The sequence below is a fragment of the Balaenoptera borealis genome (genome assembly GCF_965194805.1).
Source record: "Balaenoptera borealis genome assembly, chromosome: 16".
Taxonomy (NCBI): domain Eukaryota; kingdom Metazoa; phylum Chordata; class Mammalia; order Artiodactyla; family Balaenopteridae; genus Balaenoptera; species Balaenoptera borealis.
This window is the reverse complement of record NC_138872.1, coordinates 29,469,457-29,491,432: the sequence shown is the minus strand read 5'-3', so window position 1 is coordinate 29,491,432 and position 21,976 is coordinate 29,469,457. Positions and strand designations below refer to the sequence as shown.

Sequence of the window (21,976 nt, the reverse complement as noted above, 5' to 3'; positions counted from 1 at the left end):
GCCTGAGGATACTTGTGGGTCTCTGGGTGTATATTTCTGAGGACCTTTCTGAGGGGAGGAATCTCGATGTTTAGTTGGAAAATGATAAGTGTCGGTGGGCTAGGATGACGGAAGCAGTTACAGGGCAGGTATTTTGATGCTGCTGTGATGTAGGAGAAGAAAAACAAACGAAGGTTAAACTACTTAAAACCTTTAAAATTTTTTCCTCTTGAACTGGGGAAAATTATCTACTATTAATAATAATAATAGCAGTTTATAAATGAACAATAGCATTGTAGAACTAGTCATACCAGCTCCATTTAGAGAGTGCTTACTCTATGTCCTCTTACATATATTAGCTGGGTTCTCATCACAACTCCGTGCTACCATTAGGCCCCGGTTCACAGAGGAGGTGGCTGGGCTCAAGTAACTTGCCTGGGGCCATGCAGCTGGGGGGAGCAGAGCCAGGAAGAGAACTCCCGTCTGTCTGACTCCAGAGACTGCACTTTTCCCACCTGCCTCAGCCACCTCCCCCAGCTCCAGCCAAGCCCCAGCCCTGGCAGGGTGAGCCCCAGAATGTGAAGCAGGGTGGGCTGAGCTGGCAGGCAGAACAGAGCGACATGGTGGGAACAGCTGAGTTCTGGGCCCAGCTGGCCCTTCAGTGGTTGAGCAGCCTTAAGACAGCAGCGCCTCCTCTCTGGACCTCCGTATCCCCATCACTAAAATCACAGTTTGGATTCATTAGTCTGGTGGGTTCTTCCCACTCTGGCTGTGTGGGCCACGGGGCAGCGGTTTTGTGGGCGGCTCCCACGCCACCTGGGGAGTGTTGACCTGGAAAAAGGCTCAAGGCGGGGGATGTGGGGCAGGGGAAGTGGGGGCAGGGGGCAGAAGAGACGTGTGTCCGCCCGGCCTATGGCACTTTTCTTCTTTCCTTCCTCTATGCGACGGGTGTGCCTGCTTGGTCCTCAGGCCCCAATCCCACCTACTTCTGCTTCTTTATCGTGTACCTTCCTGGACTGCAGAGGTGAAAACTATTTTCCCTAGACTCCTGTGCAGCTAGGGTTCTGGGTGCAAATTAACGTTCTGCCAATAGCTAGACTTGTGTGCGGCCGACGTGATGGAATGAACTGGAGGCCGTCTTGCCGCTGCTTTGGCCGCTTTGTCCAGCCAGAGTAGTCATGGGGCTGTGGGGGTCCTGTAGCAGCATCTCAGGGCCCAGTGCCGACCCCCGGGAGTGCTGAGAGGCTGTAGTGGTGGCTCCCTGGCCCCAGCTTCCAGACCGCTGGATCATAAGGTGGTGGTGGGTTCCTGAACGCACGACAGGCAGGGATTGCGTCCTGTTGGCCTGCTTTCTGGTTGTGTGGCTGGAGGCCCTGCAGTGCTCTGGAAGCGTTCCCGGAGGCCCAGTCTACTCCTCCAGCAGTTCCATACCCACCTCCCCCCAGACAACACCTATTAAAGTTTCCCAATTCCCTATGTTAAATCTCTTTTTGCTTATAAAAGCCAGGGATGTCTCCTGCTTCTCCACTGAACCTTACCCATCACCACGGCACACTCCTACTCAGTCTCCCAAACCCAGCCTCGGTCTCCAGCTCCAGGATGATTTCCCTCATCCACCAGGCTGACTTGGGAACCTGTCCTCTGTGATTCCACAGTCACCCTTATCTCAGACTTTCCTACGTGCTGCTGAAATTACCTGTTTACTTTCTGTCATCCCCTCCAGACTGCGACCCCCGGAGGCAGGGACTGGGTCTTCTCAGCCATGCATCTGAGTGTTGAGCAGAGAACCTGGTCTCTGGCAGCTACGCTGGGAGTGTTTTGTGGAATGAATGCAGAAAAGGTAGCAACTTGTCAGTTCAAGAGGATTTAGGAGAAACTGTGAGATTCATAGATTGAGAAGAAAAGCAATTTAACCTTCCCTTTTGGCAAAAAGAAACTCACTTCTTAAGAGCTGTTATTAGGAACGATGTGTCTGTTGGAGCTTGTGGGTGATGAGGGGCAGCTCTCAGATCAAGGGTCTCATTTCAGGTCTAATATCTGGGATCCCCTGGTGGACCTCTCCTCCTGCTGGTGCCCAGGCTTCTCTGGAGGAATTTCAGAACTGGTGGTTTTGCGGAGGAAGCTTGATGAGGGAAAACAGCTCTGGCTTCTGAGGCAGACAGTCCTGGCTCTACCACTTACTGGCTGTGCGACCTCAGGCAAGTGACTGCACTGCCCTGAGCTCAGTTCCCCATTTGCAAAGTGGAGTTAATGACATCTACGTCATAGGGTTGTTGTGAGGGATAAATGAGGTGGTTTAGGAAAAGTACAATACCTAGTACCCAGCAGGCACCTGATACACGGTGGCTGTGATAAGATTTCAGTGATTTGAGATTTAAGGCTTTTCCCTTTTTCATTTGGGCAGAAACATTTCCCACCATTGACCTCTTGTTGCACTGTGGCTGAGGTCAAGAGGGGGCCCCGTGTGTGGTCGTGAACGTGAGGCCTGTAGTTCAGGACTCAGAACACAGTAAACAGGTGTCCATTCTTGCCAAATGCTGGTTGGATTCCGGTTCAGGACCTATTCCCAGGTGGCTGGAAGTGACAGGGGAGCATCATGGGAGATGTGACACAGCAGAGAGGGGCTCACACTTTGGAGTGAGACAGACCTCGGTGCAAGTTCTGGCTTCACCCCTAACCTGCTGTGCTACGTGGGAGCTCACTTCAGATCGCTGGGCCTCAGTTTCTTCACCTGCAAAGTGGAACTTACAGTGCTTCCCTCAGAGGGCTGCTGAGAGCCTATTAAAGACCATTTGTACCTGTTCCTGGCATCGTGCCTGGCACAGTGAATAATGGCATTTACGCATGTGCTGCTCGTGGGCATCAGTGAGGTAGGAGTTCACAGCGTGGGCTTTGGCATCAGATTAACTTGAGCTTGGGTTCTTTTCCACTTGAGAGCCGTGTGCCCTTAGCTGAGTCACTGCATCTCTGAGTGCAGTGTCTTCCTCTGACGGAAGAAGGCAATAACACACCCACCATGGGGGTTTGCTATAAGGATGAGATGACGTAACACATGGAGGCGACTCAGCAGGGTGAGGGGCGTCAAGCAGGTGCGCGACAGCTATTAGCCAGAGTGATGAAGTTCTGCTGCCAGCTGAGGCGAAACAGGAGAGAACGGGAGGTTTGGCCCATTGGGAAGGGGAAGTTCTCTCCAATTCCAGTTCATCAGCTCAGCTGTTGGCATCTGTCTGCACTCTTGGCTGAGAGAAGAAAACACAGCTTTCCCTCTGCCTTCTCATTGCTACTGGAGAGCTTTTCTCCACCAGGGAAACAGGCACCTGCTTCCCCAAGGCCTTTCCTGGCCCCTCCATCGTCACCATTTTTAAGTGTAAAATTTAGTATCATTAAGTACATTCAAACTGCTGTGCAGCCATCATCGGTCTCCATTTCCAGAACTTTTTCATCATCCCAAACAAAAACTCTGCGCCGTTTAAGCAATAACTCACTATTTCCACTTCCTCCCAGCCCGTAGTAACTTCTTTTCTACTTTCTGTCACTATGAATTTGACGTAATGTTTCGAGGTTCATCCAGGTTGTAGCAAGTGTCAGAACTTTATTCCTTTTTATGGCTGAATAATAGTCCATTGTATGTAGAATACATTTTGTTTATCCATTTATCTGTTGACAGATGCTGGTTTGTTTTACTCTTTTGGCTATTGTGAATAATGCTGCTATGAACATTGGTGGACAAATATCTGCTTGAGTCCCTATTTTCAATTCTTTTGGGTATACACCTAGGTGCAGAATTGTTGGGCCATATGGTGGTTCTATATTTAACATTTTGAGGAACCACCCAACATTTTTTCCACAGCAGCTGTACCATTTTACATCCCCCATCACAATGTGCCTGCCCTCATAGCTTACACTCCACCAGGGCGTACAGGTGATAATCAGACAAACTGAGATTGGGACTGACATATACACACTAATATGTATAAAATAGATAACTAATAAGAGCTTGCTGTATAAAAAATAAATAAAATAAAATCCAAAAATTCAAAAAAAAAAAAAGAAAGAAATAATCAGACAAACTGCTGTATCATATCAGCCAGGGACAAATGCTGTGAAGATAAATAGAGCTGGGCAAGGGATCAGGACTGCTGGGGCAAAGGGTGGGCAGGGGGTCTGCTTGAGGAAGTGACATCTAAGCCAAAGCCTAAATGAAGTGATGGACTGAACAGGAAGGCAAGGGATGTTCCAGATGGAAGGCACAGCACGTGCAAAGTCTCTGCAGTAGGAACGTGTTCGGTGTGTCTGAGGAGCAGCAGGGAGCCAGGGTGGCTGCAGAGCTGTGAGTGGGCAGGAAGCAGAGGTCGGCAGAGAACAGGGCCTGCAGGTGAGGGGTGTGGATCTTATTCCAAGCGGGATGAAAACCACTGGAGTGTTTTAAACAGGGGTGTAGTATAATCTGAGTTAACATTTTTGAAAGAAGCTCTCTGGCTGCTGAGGCCACGGGGCTGGGGTAGTCATCCAGGAGAGAAGTGATGGGGGCCAGCCCCGGGCGACAGAGCCACAAACAGTGAAGGTGTGTGCTGACTTGGATGTGGGGCCAGAGAAAGAGGGCAGTCAGCGATGACTCCTCCTCAACTCTCCTTGCTTCCAGGCCTTTGCCTGAGCTGTTCCCTCTGCCCAGAATGCCCTTCCCTCCCTTTGCCTGGACAACTGCTACTCCTGCGTCAGTTCACCTGGCTCTCACCTCCCTGACTCTGCTCCTCCCCCGCCCCCCACTGGGCTGAGCTGGGAGCCCCTTTTCTGGGTTCCCACAGCGATCCCAGTCTCCTCCCAGTCCTGTACTCGTCATTAACTCTAGGAATGGCCTGTTACTACATCTGCCCCCCAACCTGGCCCATGAGCACAAAGAGGGCAGAATTGCATGCTGTACCTTCCACTTCTTGGGCCAAACACGTTGTTAGATTTCAATATGAGAGTATGAGAAAGAGAGAGAGGGAGAGAGAGGGAGAGAGAGAGAGAGAGAGAGAGAGAGAGAGAGACTGAGCATTGCCACATCTTAAGCACAGCTTCTGACTTTCTCTGTCCTGTGGGGGCCACACGCAGACGCGGCTCCCATAGCCAGCAGCTGGTGCAGGTCCTCTGAGAGCCGCGCTGGGCACACTGCAGCATGAAGACTGGAAGCTGAGCAGAGGGTGCGGACTAAATTCCTCAATTCCACTGGAATCCTCCCGAGTGACCCGCATCAGCTGCCCCCACCTCCCAGTGCAACAGGTGGATAAAGGAAATACACAGGTCTTTGTGAATGAGACGGAGCCAGGGTGGGGAGAAGCTGGGAAGCAATACAGCTGAGGTTGGGGCACAGGCTGGAGTCCATGGGCTCTGCTGTTTTCTAGTTGCACGACTTCGTACCTTCACGCAGCCTCTGTCCCTTGTCTGTCAAGCGGGGTGGGAACCGCATCTAATTGCAGGGCTGTTGGGAAAATCAAGTGTGTTAATAACCGTGAATGGTTGACAACAGGGCCTGGCATGTAGGGCGGCCTTAAGAAAAGCTGGCTTTATTTTTTCACTTGTCTATCTTCTGCCAAGTTCTTCCTTATTCCTCCCCAACAGAATGGTTTGAGGGCTGGTGGTTTCAAATACCTCCTTCTCTTCAGCCTTTGCTTTTGGTTCACATCAAGATCTCAATCAGAGATGTGTGCCCTGAGGACACGGCAGAGCTCGGGTTAGTCCTGACCCTGCATGAGGCGGGTGCCGTCCCCCTGCCTCCAGATGACTCGGGGGGCTCAGGGAGGCCAGGAATCCACCAGTCACCACCAGGTAGTCGGCGGGGGCATTGGGATTCGAGCCCAAGCGAGCTTGTTCCAGTTCTGTGGTTTCTTATCCCACATGCTGCTGCCGTGGGGCCTGCGACGTGACAGAGCATCGCCAAGCCTCGAGGGTGTAAGCTTCAGGACCAGCTCCTCTAGGACTAGGGGAGAAGGCTGTTCCTGGCCTTGTCCTGCGTGTGTGTAAAGACATGGCAGAAGGAAAGGAAAAGCAAGTGAATGAGCCATTTGCTCTTGCGGCTGACAATAGACTCGGGGGTGAAGGATATGAAACGTTAATGACTTAAAGCAGGATTTTCTGCAGCATCTCTACCCTTGCTGTTTTTACTTCTCTTTATGATGAATAATAGTCAAGAGAGGCCCTACGCCTCTATTCTTCCAGTGCCTGCTGGCTTCCAGGAATGGGTATCCCATATCTTAGGGCCTTTCTCTATTCGAGGTTATTATCAAGAGCTTATAGAGGTGGAGGGGAGGAAGAGGAGGAGGTGAACAGTAAGGAGGACAGAGGGCCACTGGGGTGAGGATTTGGCCTTGGGGGTAAAGAAGCTACCCCAGTTCCCAGATCCCCAGGTGGCAGTGAATAGTCTCTAGCCAAGTCCTCTGGGTCACCAGGAAGGGAGGTGGCCTGAGGTACGGCCAGGTACTTGGGGTCTTTGCCTCTGCCTGTCAGACCCTACATGCTGCCTGGGAAATGGGACAAGGAAGGAAAGGGGGACAAGATCAGATCCCAAAGAGTCATCTCTGGAAGGGAGGAGGGAGACCTCATCTCGAAGCTGGAGGGGGATGTGTGTGAGCCGAGCTTTGGGGCCCGAGGGGCTGGGTTCAACTCCTCCTCCCTCTCTGTGTGTCTGGGGCCTCCCTGAACTTCAGCTGCCTAATCGGTTTGAGGATGCATTGTGGTATGCACACCACCCGTTGCTTGTTGTGAGTATACAGTGAACCGTGCAGAAGTGTCTGAAACATAGTAGGTGCCCAGTGAACGGCCCCTTGCATCTTCCAGCTTGTAATGAAGCAGGTGTAGAGAGAGGACGATGTCCCGGAGAACCGTGGTGCATCAGAGTGGGAACGACGTTATTGATCGTCAAGACCAATGGTCATGGAACACTCATCACGTGCTGTGTCGCACATCCTCTTGTTTCAGCCTCACAAGATCTAGATACTGTTATCTCCATTTTACAGATAAGCAAACTGGAGCTGAGGCTGGAAACTTGTCTAGGGTCTCTCCCCTGGTGAGCGAGAGCTGGGAATCAAATCCACATCCTAAATAGCGTAGCCTCTGCTATACTGTGCAGGTGGAGGAACATTCCCAGAGAACGAAGCTCCTGCCCCCCACCCCCCAGGGTAGGCAGAGGAAGGGTGAGGGAGTGAGCAGGGTCAGATGAACCTGGGTTTGGATCCTCGCTTGGTGACTTACTTGCTGTGTGTCTTTGAGCAAGTTTCTCAGCCCTCTAGCCTTTTTTTCCTCATCCGCAAAATGTGAATAATATTCTCTACCTGGCCAGGTCGTGGAGATTAAACCCAGCAATGTTGGCTAACTGCCCGATGCAGCATAGGTGCCCACGAAATGGGCAGCCCCTGCCTGACTTGTGAAACAGCCGTGCCACCCACCGTAAACTGCTTATCTGCTGTTGATTGAGGGGAGAAGCATGTTCTCTTCCAAACTCAGAGACCCCCTATGTTCTGGAAGGCATTTGTAGCCATGAAGAGTGCAGCCTTCAAGCTGCTGCTGGCATGGGGCCAAGGTGCACACGAGGGGGGTTTGCCTCCCCCCCTGGAGTGCGTGCAAACGCACATCGTGGCCCAGATTTTGAGGAGGATTTCATGATATTCATTCTGTGTTGCCGCCAGAGAAAAGTAAACCGCAGCTCCTGGTTGCTGGGGAAGGGCTGTGCTTTTGCCAGGGCTGGTTGTGCCTGGCACCAGCTCAGGCATGTACCAGAGTCGACTGTCGGTTGCAGGCAAATGTACACACAAAAACATTCCAGCACACGCATGCACCAGCCATGCACGGAGCTGCCACAGCACACAACACAGGGCCACGCACGCCCCTGCTGGCTTCCTCTGCCTCTTGTCTTTCTTCTCACAGGACTCTCGCATCCTCCGTCTCTGCATCTGTTTGTCGTGTGGCTTCTGAGTTTGTCTTGTGTCCTGGCTTCCTTATCCCTCTTCCTCTGACTGTCTCTCTGTTTCTACCTGTCTCTTTGGGTTTCCTCATCTCTGAGAGCTGACACTCTCCTTGTGTCTCTGTGTTTTTCTGACTCTTTCTCCCCTGCTTTGTCTGTATCCCTCCCCGTCATCTGACACAGTCTCTCTCTGTTACTGATTCTCTCTGAACCTTCCTGTTTGGCTCTCTGTTTCTTTGACTCTCTCTCCCTCTGTCTGTGTCCATCTGTCTCTCTGTCTGTCTGTCTCTCTCTAACTCTCTCATCTCGTTCTGTCTCCATCTGTCTCTATGTCTACTTGTCTGTCTGTTTATCTCTATCTCTTTCTCTGTCTCTGTATCTGTCTGTCTCTCTCTCTGAGTCTCTCTCTGTGTCTCTAACTCTTCCTCGCTCTGTCCTTCCCCACCTCTCTCTCTCTTTTTCTGTGACACTCTCCTGGAAATGCATCAAAGACTGAAGTGGCCGGATTTCAAGTGACAAACAGCACTACACCCAGAAACCACCCCCTCCCAGCGCGGCTGCCTGCCTCCTCCACATCCCCGGTCACGAAGAGAAGCCTATTGTGTTGGGCCCAGGGAGTTCGAGTTGAAGGGCCCAGGGGTCTGCGTCTCTGACTGCTCTGAGCTACTTCCCCATTGGCTCTGAGCAGCCTGTGCTGAGCAAAGGCTGAGCGACAGGGGGAGGTTCTAGTCCATAAAAGGGGGGCTGAGGCACCAGAACTGCCATTCTAAGGGGCTTTGGCCGTGCTCACAGCCACCCCTTTGGCACCTCCTTCTGGACCAGAGTCAGGACCATCCTTGGGTCTTCCGGCCACCTGCAGCCACCACCCTCCCACCTGCTCGGCCAGGAGCTGCCCAGGGACAAAGAGGAGCGCAGGTAATATCCAGAGGGTGTTGGAACCCTCTCTCTTGGTTTTATTTATTTTTCCTGATTCTCTGAACCTGGAGAGGGTGGGAGCTTGGGCTGGGGAATTTCTGGTTTGGGTCTGATTATCTGGCAGAGGTAGTAAGAGTTATGAGGCTAGTTTACAAAAGCCAGATCAGTATGAGATGGACTGCTCTTTGGAATTCCCCTCTCCGTACAGCCCTGTCTTAAACAGGTGGGCCGCTCCCTCCCAAGAGGACCACTCCTAGGTTTTGGCTGGGGGGCATCTTCGTCCCCCTGGCAGGCTGCCTCCGCATTGCGGTGCCCATGCAAGAACGGGACGCCCTGGGTGGAAGAAGTGGGAGGTTTAGCTAATCACAGTAATTTTAAAGGTCAGTGATTCTCGCTGGACTTAAGAACAAGAGCTTGGGGACATTAATGAGACATCAAGGCTCTGGCATTTACCATGTATCATGTACATCAAGGTACAACCAGGTTCAGCCTTTTCATTCTTTTTGGATCGTGTTTAATTGCTGACAGGGTGCTGCCTTGAGTGGCTTCCTGTGATGTAATTTTACACAGAAATGAAGTTTGGGGTTGTTTTGCTGGGAGGGAATGGGGAGAGAGAGTGACAACATGCCAGGAGATCCAGGCTTAGCAGGATTTTTCTTGTCAATTTTACTTTGAGAGGACTTGTTGCTTTCATGTAAATTACAGCCAGAGGAGTCAAGGTTAGGCAGGGAGGAAACTCAGATGGGAAAGGCATTTTCTTTTTTTTTTTTTTGGAAAGGCATTTTCTCACCGGTAAAGGTATCCGCATTCAAAGAAAGGATTATAGAATCTCAAAGTTTGATTCGCAAAAAAGGCTGGTGAGCTTCAGGAAAAAAAGCCTGCTGATGACTCCAAGATTGAATAGTAAATTCTGTGACCTCGTACTTTTTCCTGGGTATCTTTTATCTAGAATCTCTCCAAACTTTACAAACATTCCTTATTAAGCCTCCAAGCTTCCCAAGGAAACGACCTCTTCAGGTTATTGGATCTGATTTCAGTTCCCCTCCCACAAACCAAAAGTCTTCATTACCGTCTTTCTTCCAAGGGTTGGGAAAATATACCAAGGCTTGTCTTTTTAATTTGACAGGCTTTCCAGTGAAGATCTGTTGCAAAACGTTTCAGAATGTCAATCTGCTTCTCTTTATTTTTTTCCCCTGCTCCCCCTCCCATCGCTGCACCTTCTATCTCTTTTCCCCTCACCTTCTCCCCCCCAGTCCCACTTCACCTTGCCTTTTGTTCTATTTTTGCAGGTCATTTATCTCCAGGCTTTGAGATCTGCGTGGGGGAGCTGCTGCAGCAGCCCAAGCCGGGCGAGCTGTGCTGCTGGGGGAGGTTGCTGAAGGGATCTCAAGCCCACGGCTTTGCCCCAGATGAGCTAGAGGGTGGCAGGCGAATCCCATGTTTCCGCTACAGCTGGAAGAGGGATACTGCAGAGTCTTCTTAGCAGTACCCAGCACGTTGTAGCGGAATGGGCAAAGGGACCAGCTCTGGGGCTGTTCGAGAAATTTGCAATCCCCTTAAGGCATGCGGAGAGGGGTTAGGGTCTTGAGGAGCCAGGAATTTTTCATATAACATCTAAATGTGTGTCTCATAACACCCGAGATAGTGCTGGGTTCAAGTCCCCGGTCCCACCACTCATTTGCTGTGTGACTGGGGACAGCAGTGCTCCCTGAGCAATAAGGACAATAATATTCACCTCCTGAGGTTACTAGAGGTTCCCATGGGATACAGTACTATGCCTGGCATTTAGTAGGTACTCAGGAAATGCTAGTGTGACTGCTCAAGTTTTCACTGTCCAAAGTGGCAGAATTGGAGCCCCCCCCCTTCCCCCAACCTATTATAGCATCCTTGTTCATCCCACTCCATCATGCTGTGTGCTACGTCCAGGAAATATGATCTAATGTCTAACATTTCTGTTTGTGGGGTTGGCACTCCTCTCCCAACCCCACCCCCTTCTCGCCACACCAACAGAAGATTTTATGTCTTCAGCTGCCACCTCAGGATCTTGAAGTCTCTTCTTGATCGATCCTTCCTAACTCCCCCACCCACGGCCCACCTCTTGGGTCATTCTTGCCCAATTATTGTATTTATTAGATGTCTTCCATCTTCTGAATGGGATCAATAGTTGGTGGCTTGATTCCAACGCATGTCTGAGAAAGTGCAGTCAGCTAGCTGATTATCTCTCACCGTTTTCCCTCATCCCAGCCCATAAATGTTGGTTAATCTCACTGGGTCTGACAAAGGGCTAAAACGATTTCACCGAGACAGAGCTGGCCATTGTGGCAGGCAGTAAACATTGCTGGAGACACCCAGGTAAGCCCAGGATCAGGCCCTGGAGATGGAGAGGTGTCCCTGGGTCCTGTGAAGTTAGACGTCATTAATCCCTCCAGCCTGAGTTCAGATGGATGCTCCTGGCAGCAGGGTAGTTGCCCAGGGCCACGAGTCACATCTCCTGGCTCTGGAGGCCTCTCCCTGAATCCTTCCAGCCGTCCCCTTGGCCAGAGTGGTCAATGCAGGCCGCAGGCATGCTCACCAGGGGGCAATGTGCCCATTGGCATTTGGCCCCTTGGCCTATTACTGGACAGTTCGATTTAACCTGACAAGAGCTTACAGAGCAGTTATTATGTGGTTGGGCCACTGGTCCACTGGCCACTAGAAACACAGGGCAGATCAGAGGGTCGTGGGAGGAGGGAATTGGTGTTTGTGAGTCACATAGTAGGTCAACCTCCTGATCAAGATCCACTTCCTCTCTGCCTTCTCTCCATCCCTCTTCTTTTCCCCTGTTCTCCCCCTTCCCCTTCCTTATACCTTCTCCCTCTCATTTCCATTCACCCTCTCCCCATCTCTGCTTCTCATCTGTATTTTCTTTTCCCACATGGGCTGTCATCTCACTCTCTGCTTTTCTAGGCATCTTTATCTCTTTCTCTCCATATGCAACTCTCTGCCGTTCTCTTTCCTTCTCATCCTCTCTCTCTCTCTGTCTTTTCACCTCCATCTCTCTGTCCACTGCTTTTCTCCCCATCTCTTAATTGCATCCAATAACAAAGGGTGAGAGTTCCATAGGAATCTTGCTCTCAAATAACATTCTTTCAAAAATACACTTAATGAACACCATGACCGTGAATTGCAGGGTGGTCTCCCCCGTGCCCCCAGATTGATAATCCATTCTTTGTTAATGACTCTAAAGGCCTAACAAAAACACTATTTTCCAGTTTGGGGGGACTCTGTTGGCCAGCCCACTGGAAACCCACAAAGGTGAACTTTACGTATTTTCCAGTGGGGTGTAAGTCTTGTCTTCAGGACCGTGAGCTGGAGTGGGGGGACCCCAGTGCCTGCAGCTCAGGCTGGTTTGTGGAGCAGAGTCTCAGGCCGACCCTAAGCCTGCTCCCTGTGGCCCGGCCTCTTGGCCCAGTCATTTTGCTTTTCCAAGTCTCTGTTTTCCCATCGAGTAAATGGCTCAGTGCTCAGCCTACCGGATCCTCCTGAGGGGAGGAGGATGCAGTCATTGAGATACAGGCCCGTCACTGTGCCCTACACAGGGGCTGTGGAGGACTCAGAATCCCATCTCTGCCACACAGGTGCTCAGGGCCCTGGGGGGCTCTGTCACGTGGTCCCCACTCTTCCACCTGGAAGCTGCCCTGGAGGGTCCACGGGAGGCCCCGGGCCTGGCACAGAGCAGCAGCGCAGCGCTTGCCGGGGTCACAGCCTGGGTGTGGGAGGTCCCAGTTCTGTCTCCATTTCCCTCCTGACTCATGATGTGACCTTATACCAGTGATTTCATTTCTACCTTTTCCCATTTCCTCTTCTATCAAATAGGGATAATCATATGCGATAAAGTGCTCAGAGAGGTAATTGCGATGTTAAATCAAGCCATTATTATTCCATGCTGGCTTTTTAAATAAAAATGCTTGCTGCTCCTCAGAGCCCTCCGACTACAATGTAGAAATATCAAGAGGAGGTAAGAGGGCCAGCAGTCCTTTCCCTTTCAAGGAACTCTGGGCCCCTGGTGAAGAAAGGGTCTACAGTGTGTTGGCCTTTAAATGGTGCCGTCCAGGGGGTTCTTATGGAACCGCTGCCGGGAGGTGATACACACCCATTGACAAGTGAGAAGACTGAGACTAGGAGAAGGGGGTGATCCCCCTCTGATTTCCCCAAGAAAATCAGCTTCCAAACTGTTAGAATAATTAGAATGATAAAATGGTTATAAACGTAACAAAAGCAGGGGTCAGCAAACTTTTTCTGTAAAGGACCAGATAGTAAATATTTTGGGCGTTCTGGGCCCTGTGGTCCCCGTTTCAACACTCAGCTGTGCTCTTGTCGCATGAAAGCAGCCAAGACACTATGTAAACAAATGGGACGGGTGTTGTATGAATCAGCGTTCGGCAGAGAAACAGAAACAATGGGATGTGTACATATAAAGATTGGGTCCAAGGATTGGATCACGTGATTATGAGAGGCACCCTCCTCCGGCACCAGCCTATCTCACCGGGCTGTCATGATGTGCCTCTAGGTAGTGGCTGAGGAAATGCTTCCTAAACCTGCAGGTGGGGAGGTTTTTCTCTGGGGGGGGCCTTAGGAGGCTCCTTCACCATAGGCCACGCAAGCCCCCCACCCTGGGCCCTCCCCGGGGTCTGCGCACTGACTCACTGCCCCTGGAGCTCACCCAGCAGGCTCCCTTCCGCGTCCTACACAGAGATCAACAGCAAAGTTCCTTTTCTCCTGGCTCTTCCCAAGTCAGGGGCCATGAGCCAGCAGGGCTATCTCTCATGTACAGCTTCCAAGCTAATCCCCACAGCAAAGGGGAAAACTCTCCGCCCCGGGACTCATCTGACGTTGCTCAATAATTTGTTTATCCTACGCAGGGAAGGAAACAGTATGGCTTAGGAAAACCTCAGGGCTGATGTGTCTCTGTTAGAGATTGGGTAGGTCCATTTGGAGGCTTAACTCTCCCACTTACAAGCCAAGTGGACTTGAGCAAGCAACTTCTCCTCTCCCAGCCTCAGTCTTGTCCCTGTACAATGGGTATGAAAACATTCACCCCTGGGTGTCTGTTGTTGTGAGGGTTAGAATAATACGTGTAAAGCGGTAACACACAGCCTGGCACGGAGGAGGCTCTGTTATTGGATTGATGTGACCATGGATACAGACCCCTCAGCCCCAGCCTGCAGTAGGCCCTCCACACAGTTAATTCATTCAACTTCTTTTGCTTCCTCTCGGTTGCAGGCCCTATATTATCACTCCTTTTTGCCTCTTTCTTTTCCCATCTCCTGTAGCCCAAGTAAGGTTGGAATGGAGGCTTCATACTCCTGTCTGTTTCCTTCTCTCTGCACCCCCCCCACCCCAATGCCTTCCGTCTTTCTGTGTCTCCCCCTCTTCTTGGCCCTCCAGCGCTCGTTCTCTCTCCTCTGCCTCTGTGTCTCCACTTGAGTCTCTCTTCCTCCCTCTCTCCCTCTGTCTCTCCCTGCTCTGCCTGTCTTTGACTGGTTTTCACTTCCCCCTGTCCCTCTCCCCCCACCACCCCCTTATTTCACTCTCTTGGTCTGGTTTCCCCTTCCCTCCTGTCTCCCCTTTCCTATCTGCCTCTTCTCTTTCCTCCCCTCACCCACTCCATGGTTTCATTAACATTTGCCGATTTCTTTAGCAGGTGTTGGTTTTAGATGCCCTGCAGACCTGTGAGATTTCTCTGGGGGCACAAAAGTATGAGCCAGAAAAATTCAAATGGGCCTCCTGAGAGGTCCAGGGTTGCCTGGTTATTCACTCAACACACGCGTGTGGAGCTCTTGTTCCTGTTCTAACCTTGCATTCGGCGCTAGGGACACCAGTCTTTCAGTCATTCGTTCATCAATCACTCAAACTTCCTTAGTTTTCCCATCACATTAGAATGAAATGCAAGCTCCACCTTGGCCTGCAAGGGCTGACGCCATCCGGCCTCTGCCCGCGTCTCCTCCCTTATGCTCCCTCATCCCCCTGGCCTCCTTGTCATCCTCAAACACACATACTCTTTCACCTCAGGGACTCTGCACTTACAAAGTCCGAGCTGGCAGGAGACTCAGAAAGAGGCAATTACGTGATAGACAGAGAGCTGTGAGCGCTCAAAAGAGGAGCCTAATCCAGACAAGATTCCTGAAGGAGGCCACCGAGACTGAGTTCTGAAGAACAGTGAGAGTTAGCCAGGTCACAGGGAGAGCGGAGTGGATGGGCGGCATGAGAAAGGTGCTCCATGTGCAAAAGTTTGGGGCAATGGGGCGCAGGGGGCATTCGTTGTAGAACTGCAGGTGGTTTGGTCAGGTCCAGGTCACACGGAGCTCACATCCAGTCTGGGTGCTGTGCCCTTGCTGGGATTCCTTGTTCAGATGATGTAACCTCTCTGTGCCTCCATTTCCTCACTGCAGAATGGGGAGACTATCAGTCCCAGCCTTTGGGGGTTGTTATGAGGACCCCTTACATTGAGATATGAACAGGTCTCAGCACAGGGCCGTGCACACAGTGAGCCAGGTCGATGGCAGCTCTCCTCGGCAGGAGAGCCCTGGAGGGCCAGGCTGGGGGGGATGGAGAACCCAGACGCAGGGCAGGGTGCAGTCACACTGTCATTCAGAACTGTCCTCTGGCTGCTGTGTGGAGGGTGTCTCAGGGGCAAAATTGGAGGCGGCTCTGGAGCCAGGAGGGAGGAGCTGGAGGCTGGGGAGGGGGTGCATTGAAGGGACTGGGGCTGTACCGGATGCTTAGGAAGGTGGGCTTTGGGGCGCTGGAGCCAGACTGCCTGGGGGCAAATCCCAGCTTTGCCGCTTACTAGCTCTAGAGTCTTTGCAGGTGTCTTATCTCAGTTTCCTCATCTGTGAAGTGGGCATGACAGCAGTACCCACTCCACACAGTTGCCATGAGTATAAATGAGTTCATTCATGAGAATCACTCAGAACAGCCTGAGTGCTCACCAACCATCAGATCAGCTGGAACTATCATTACTAAATATAAAGGAAATGGATGAAAAGAAAGGATGCTGACACTGTATTTGCCTGGGACAACGAGATCTCAAATCGAGCTTCCTACTGCAGCAGCCAAGCTGTGCGGGAAGCTTTCGGCCGGGAGTTAGAGGGTGGTGATGCTGCGCCTCCCCAGGGGATGAGCAAGACCTTGCTAACCTTGTACCAGCCCAGCCATTGCTGATAGGAGAGGAAACATGAGCTGCCGGCTTTGCATCTGCACATAAATGGCGCAGCTCACTGGCCTGGAACCCAAATCCGCTCAGCAGTTGATAGAGCATGAGAGAAACTTGAGGAAGGAGAGGGGCATGGGATGGACACAGGTCCACCTCCCCGAGGTTTCTTCTCTGAGCTTCTCTGCTTAGGGGAGCAGACCTAGCCCAGCCTCAAGAGAGGCAGACGAGCCTTTAATTGCTGTGTGACCTCAGGAGATTCACCAGTCCTCTCTGAGCACCAGCTTTCTCGTCTACCAAGTGGGGATAATGATGTCCACCTCTCACAGATGGCAGGTGGATTGAGAATAATATACAAGTAACAACTCTGTGCATGGGGCCTTCTGGGCCTCACGGAGGGTTCAGCTGCTAGTGAATCAAAGTGGTTCTAGAAATTGTAGTCATTATGGGCACATGTGTGGGGAGTCAAACAGAATGTGCCTGCACACCAGCTTCACCGCTCACCGGGGGGCATGGGGAATTCACTGAACCGAAAGTGCCCTCCTCAACGGGGAGGAAGGAATGAGATGACAGACGCAGGGGCTCAGTCAAGGCCTGAAGCACAGTAGGGGCTCCATCAATGGCGGCTGGGCTCCTCGTCAGGCACGCTTTGGAGGGGAACTTACTGCGTGCTCTGAGACTAGCTCTGGGCTGTGGCATGGGGCCCTGGGGCCATGGGTGGAGTCTTCTAACCCCCCTCAACACCTGAGGAAACAGGGCAGTGTGCAGGAAGGGGAACTGGGAGAGGGGAGGGAGGACAGCCATACCTGAGAGCAGCGATGGAGGCTGCAGACTACAGGGACCAGGGTGGGAAGAGCGTGGCAGCCATGCCCGGGGTGGTGTCTCGGGGAAACTGCCCATTTCCAGTTGGGAGTTCTTCACTGTGCTCCCATTTGACAGCTTTGCATCTTGATATTTGGTTTATAAGGAGCTAATTATGAAAGGGACAGCTTTTAATAGACTCTTTGTGAAGCATTAATTCATCTGCCTAGGATTTATTGAGGGCCTACTCTATGCTGGTCAGGTTTGTGAGTGCTGGTTACAGTGGGACTATGCCAGTTAGGGTCTGTGCCCACAGGGAGCTAATATTCTAGTGGGGAGACGATAATAAACAACAACAACGACAAGCATCAAACAGCAGGACAGTCTGAGGTTGTAAGTGTTCCGATGCAAACAAAGCACGGGGATGCGAGAGAGACCTAGTAAGCTGTGCTAAACGCAGGGGTCAGCAAGTGCCTCCCTGGTGATGTGACACTGAATTCATTCAGTTACAAGAAGGAGTGAGCCATGTGGAAATCTGAGGCCACAGTACCACAGACGGAGAAACAGGAGGTGCAAAGGTCCTGAGGTAGGGGCAAGCCTGGCATGTTTGAGGAACACAGAGAAAGTATTTCAGAGATGAAAACAAGACACAGCTCCTGCCTTCATGGAACCAAAGTCTGAAGACTCACATAGGTAATTACCAAGTATTGGACTATTTTAATGGAGGAGGCACTAGTTTCTGGGATAATACAAAGGAGGAACATCACTTCCAGCCTAGGAGATCAGGGAAAGCTGCCTGGAGGAGGTGATATCTACTCTAGGACCTAAACAATAGGTAACAGAAGAGGAGAGCAGGGTTTTCCAGGAAGAGGGACTAGCATGTGCAAAGGGCCAGAGGTGGGACAGGCGCTGATCCATTCATTAGGGGAATTACAGGTAGCTGGATGTGGTCGGAACCCAGAGCTGAAGATTTGGGTGTAGGGATGGAATTGAGGGTGTCCCTGACATTTAGGAGAAGGACCAGACCTGACCCAGCCCAGTGGGTCTGATCCCAGCATTGATACGCTGAGAAAGGCATTTCAAGGTGGGCAGGAGGGACCAGAGAAGGAGGTGGAGGCGGGGGGGCCAGCATGGAGACAGGTGAAGGTGGAGCTGTGGCTGGGGTAAGGAGAAGTGCTGGGGTGGGAAAGGTCCACAGCAGAAAGGACGGAGCTGGGGACAGCTTGGGGAGCAGGGGAGAAGGGAAGGGGATGGAAGCCTTGGAGAACACAGAAAAGCAGATAGCCACGTGTCTACTGGCTGTGTGCACGGTCAGAGTGGGTTTTGATGCCTCACAGATCTTTGTCCACTTCCTAGCTCTGGGAGCAATCACTTCCCCTCTCTGAGCCTCAACTTTCCCATCTGTTTAATAGCACAACCCACGTTGTGCAGATTGAATGTGAACACGTAGGAAAGCTCCTAGCACATTGCAGGCACTCAGCGCATGTTAGTTCCCTTCCTTGACCATTGGCCTTGGGTACCCACTGCTCCTCCCTGGGCCTATGTTGTCTTGACTGTGCCATTGGAACAAGAACGGTTGCCTTGCAGTGCAGCGCTGCCAGCAGGAGTTGGCTTTGCAGGCTCAGGACACACCCCACAGAGTAGGCAATCACAGATTTCATTTCCTCTTTCTCCCTCTCCAGCAGGAAGAGCCAAGACAGAATGGCGTGGCAGGGGCTGGTGCTGGCTGCTTGCCTCCTCGCGCTCCCCTCCGCCACAGCAGACTGCCTGTCCCGGTGCTCCTTGTGTGTTGTGAAGACCCAGGATGGGCCCAAACCCATCAACCCCCTGGTGAGTTTCAGGCAAGGCTCCTCGATGGTCCTGGGGCCTGTGCATGGAAGGGACCATCTGTGTGTGGATCCCAGAGAGGGAAGGTAGCAGGCCTGGGCAGCTGTGAGCCTGTCCTATAGACTCATCCCACCTGTGCAAGGCATGTCCTGCCGTGGTCAGCCTGGGTGCCAGGGACTTTGTTTTCCAGCCTCCTGTCCCCACCCCAGACCTTACCACCATGCGCTCACTCAGGTTTGGGACCGAAGCTCAGGTTTCCAGGGAGCCTGTTGCCTGGTAACAAGGAGTGTCATTTATGAGGTGGTGCTGACTTTGGGAGTCAGCAGCCCTAGATGAACTTTTCAGAGCTTCTCACCACCAGGCTGATAGGCACCTCCAAATCTAGTCACTCGCAGGGAAGGAGATCTTTTCACCACCCCTAGATGCCAGGATCTGGTTGTCAGGATCCAAGCCTGACTCCTCTCCTGGGGCTTTAGCATCTCTTGGCTGGCCTTGCTGGCTTTACTTTGAGTCAAACTTCTCCCTGTGCCTCTCCCATGACAGCAGACAAGCTAGAGTAGAGGTACAAGGGTGTGGTGGACAGAATGTGAGCTTTGGTTCTGCCAATTTCTAGTTCCATGACCCTGGAACCCCCTCTCTGAGCCTTAGTTTCCTCATCTGCAAAACGAGGGTGATTCCATGAACTGAGGATGCAAAGTATTAAATATACAATTCTAGCCACTCTTTACTAGGATGCACACAGTGCCCCAGGTGCTGCCCATATATGATCTCAGAAGAGCCCAGTGGTTAAACATGATGACTCATGGCATTAGAACCTGGGTCCAAGTTACAGTACTGTCTAGTATTGTCATTGTGGTCATCGTCATCATCATCATCATCATGTTTGACGCCTCCCTACTGCTATGAAGTAGATACTATCATCCCTCTAGGTTTGATGAACCCTTAGACATCCCCTCATATGTGTTCTTTCCACCACTCTGCATTGCTTCTGTCCCTCTCTATAAAGTGTTCGCAGCATCCTTCACACCTAGGAAAGGTTGGGAGAACCAACTATTCCCTCTGGAGTCAGAAGTGGAAGATTATGGGTGAGCACAGCAGAGTGCTATGGGAAGATCTTATTTCCAGTTTTGGCAATGTCACCTGTAGCCATGCCCTTGGGAAAGCTGTTTCACCTCTCCACGTCTGTTTCTTCATCCTCCACAGGAGCACAAAGTCACCTGCCTCTAGGCACCACTGGCAGCGTTAAAGTGGGCAGCCTGGGGCTTAGTAATGGTTTTTTAATTTTCTCAGACACCGGACAGGGGACTCTCTGGGGCAGGGGCTTGTAGTTTGACAGTTTGATGGTGGTGGTGTTACCACTGTGGTCTTTTGGGGTCTTTTGCAGATTTGCTCCCTGCAATGCCAGGCCACCCTGCAGCCCGCTGAGGAGTGGGAGAGGTGCCAGGGCCTTCTGTCTTTCCTCACTCCCTTCACCCTCGGGCTTAATGGCAAGGGAGACTTGGAGAGCAAGGCAGCTTTGGAAGAGCCCTATAGTGAGCTGGCAAAGCACGCGGGGCCCTTCTTGAAGGAGCTGGAGAAAAACAGATTCCTTCTCAGCACCCCAGCAGAGGAGAATGATCTGAGCAGCAGCCTGGCGGAGAAGCTCAGGGGTCTCTCTGGCAGGCTGGGGGAGGAAGCAGAGTCTGAGCTGATGGGGGGGGCCCAGCCGAATGATGGTGCCATGGAGGCTGGAACACTGGATGCCGATGAGGAGGACCCCAAGGAGCAGGTGAAACGTTACGGGGGCTTTTTGCGCAAATACCCCAAAAGGAGCTCAGAGGTGGCTGGAGATGGGGATGGGGATGGGGACGGGGACAAGGTGGGCCACGAGGACCTGTACAAACGCTATGGGGGATTCTTACGACGCATCCGTCCCAAGCTCAAGTGGGACAACCAGAAGCGCTATGGCGGTTTTCTCCGGCGCCAGTTCAAGGTGGTTACTCGGTCTCAGGAAGACCCCAATGCCTATTATGAAGAGCTTTTTGATGTGTAAACACCTCTCCATCGTGGAGTTGAGTCAGGAGCTTCCCGTAATGCCCTTCCAGATTGGAGTGAACGCATTCATTTGCCCCTGTAGCCCCCATCCCTACGCTCATTTCAGCATTGTCTATAAGACATCCAAACCTAGCCTGTCTCTCTTCTGCCTGGGTGCAGTGTTTGTCTGGGTCAGTGAGGAGGGAGGATGGAGGTTACCCTCTCCAATAGGCTTAGCACTTGGCTCCGACCCTACACCTCTAAAACTACTACCAGCAGCAGCTTTTGGTATCAATCCCATTCATGTGACTCCCCAATTCCAGGAATCCAGACTGACCTCTTGATCCCTCTGGATCTATGATCAGGCATTCTGATCAATGCCCCTCTCAGAAGAAAAATGAGCATTCCCCCTCTCATGCAGATATATTCATTTATATAGTATATGCATGTATCATAAAACATACAAAAGGTAGAAATTTAAAACAAGAGAGATAAATAAAAATCCTAACATTTTATTCTCAGACCTCAAAAGATCTCCCTACAATGGAGACCATGCTTTAGGTAAAAAGCTTAAACATTGCCTTTTATTGGAGCAGGTATTCCTACACTAGAGAGTTTGGGCTCCCAGTGGGTTAAATGTTCAGTCATTGTACTCTGAGTTCACATTGTTTAGAAACACACCTTTTGAAGAACCCAGTTCCTGGACTCCAGTCCATGTTGGTACCCTGGACAGCGTCCAACTTCTCACAGGAGAGGAAGGGAGTGAAAATCCCTTTCCGAAAAGGTTAATGAGAGCAGCCCGCCTTCTGAATGCTGAAATGATAAAGGGGTTGGGGGGAGCGAGGCAAACCAATTTGTTCTGTGCAACAGACTCAAAATGTGGACCAGTTCCCTCATCCGTCATTAAACAAATTAAACTGATCGGTATCACACTCCAACCCCAGGATGAACTGACGCTGAGTCAAGTTGATGAGGTTAAGCACAACCAGGTTCTTGAGTAGCTGAATCCGCCTCCAAGAGTCCAAGCCATCTGGACAATATGCATTGGGCCTTGGGTAAGGGAATCCAAAAGCAACAGCTAGAAAGAGGAAGAAGCCCTCTTTAGCTCCCATGGTGATTCTTTCCTCTTAATGCCTCAGAATAAAACTAGAAAGAGGAATGAAATGATTAAGTGCTTGAGGACAAATGAGTTCCCTTGATTCAAATAACCCAGAAGCAGAGGCAGGGACCTTAATCTAAGTCCTCTTCTCTGTCTCTCTGCCTTTCTCCGTCTCTGTCTGTCTCTCAAATCTCTCAATCTCTTTCTCCCT

At 51.4% G+C, this 21,976-nt stretch overlaps 1 protein-coding gene across 5 annotated transcripts in view; it reads left to right on the top strand.

The window, feature by feature from the left end:
* The window catches only part of PDYN (prodynorphin), a 106,170-nt gene extending 84,561 nt beyond the window's left edge, over window positions 1–21,609 (top strand). For 3 of the 5 annotated variants that reach the window (XM_082361481.1, XM_082361479.1, XM_082361482.1), the window contains 2 exons: window positions 18,509–18,656; window positions 20,038–21,609. In XM_082361481.1, coding sequence (XP_082217607.1) covers window positions 18,528–18,656; window positions 20,038–20,685 — 777 coding nt within the window. In that variant the 5' untranslated portion in view covers window positions 18,509–18,527 and the 3' untranslated portion in view covers window positions 20,686–21,609. Of the gene's footprint in view, window positions 1–940; window positions 8,834–18,508; window positions 18,657–20,037 lie in introns of those variants that run through there. The other 2 variants (XM_082361483.1, XM_082361480.1) reach the window with 2 other exon arrangements.
* The last annotated feature ends 367 nt before the right edge of the window (window positions 21,610–21,976 follow it).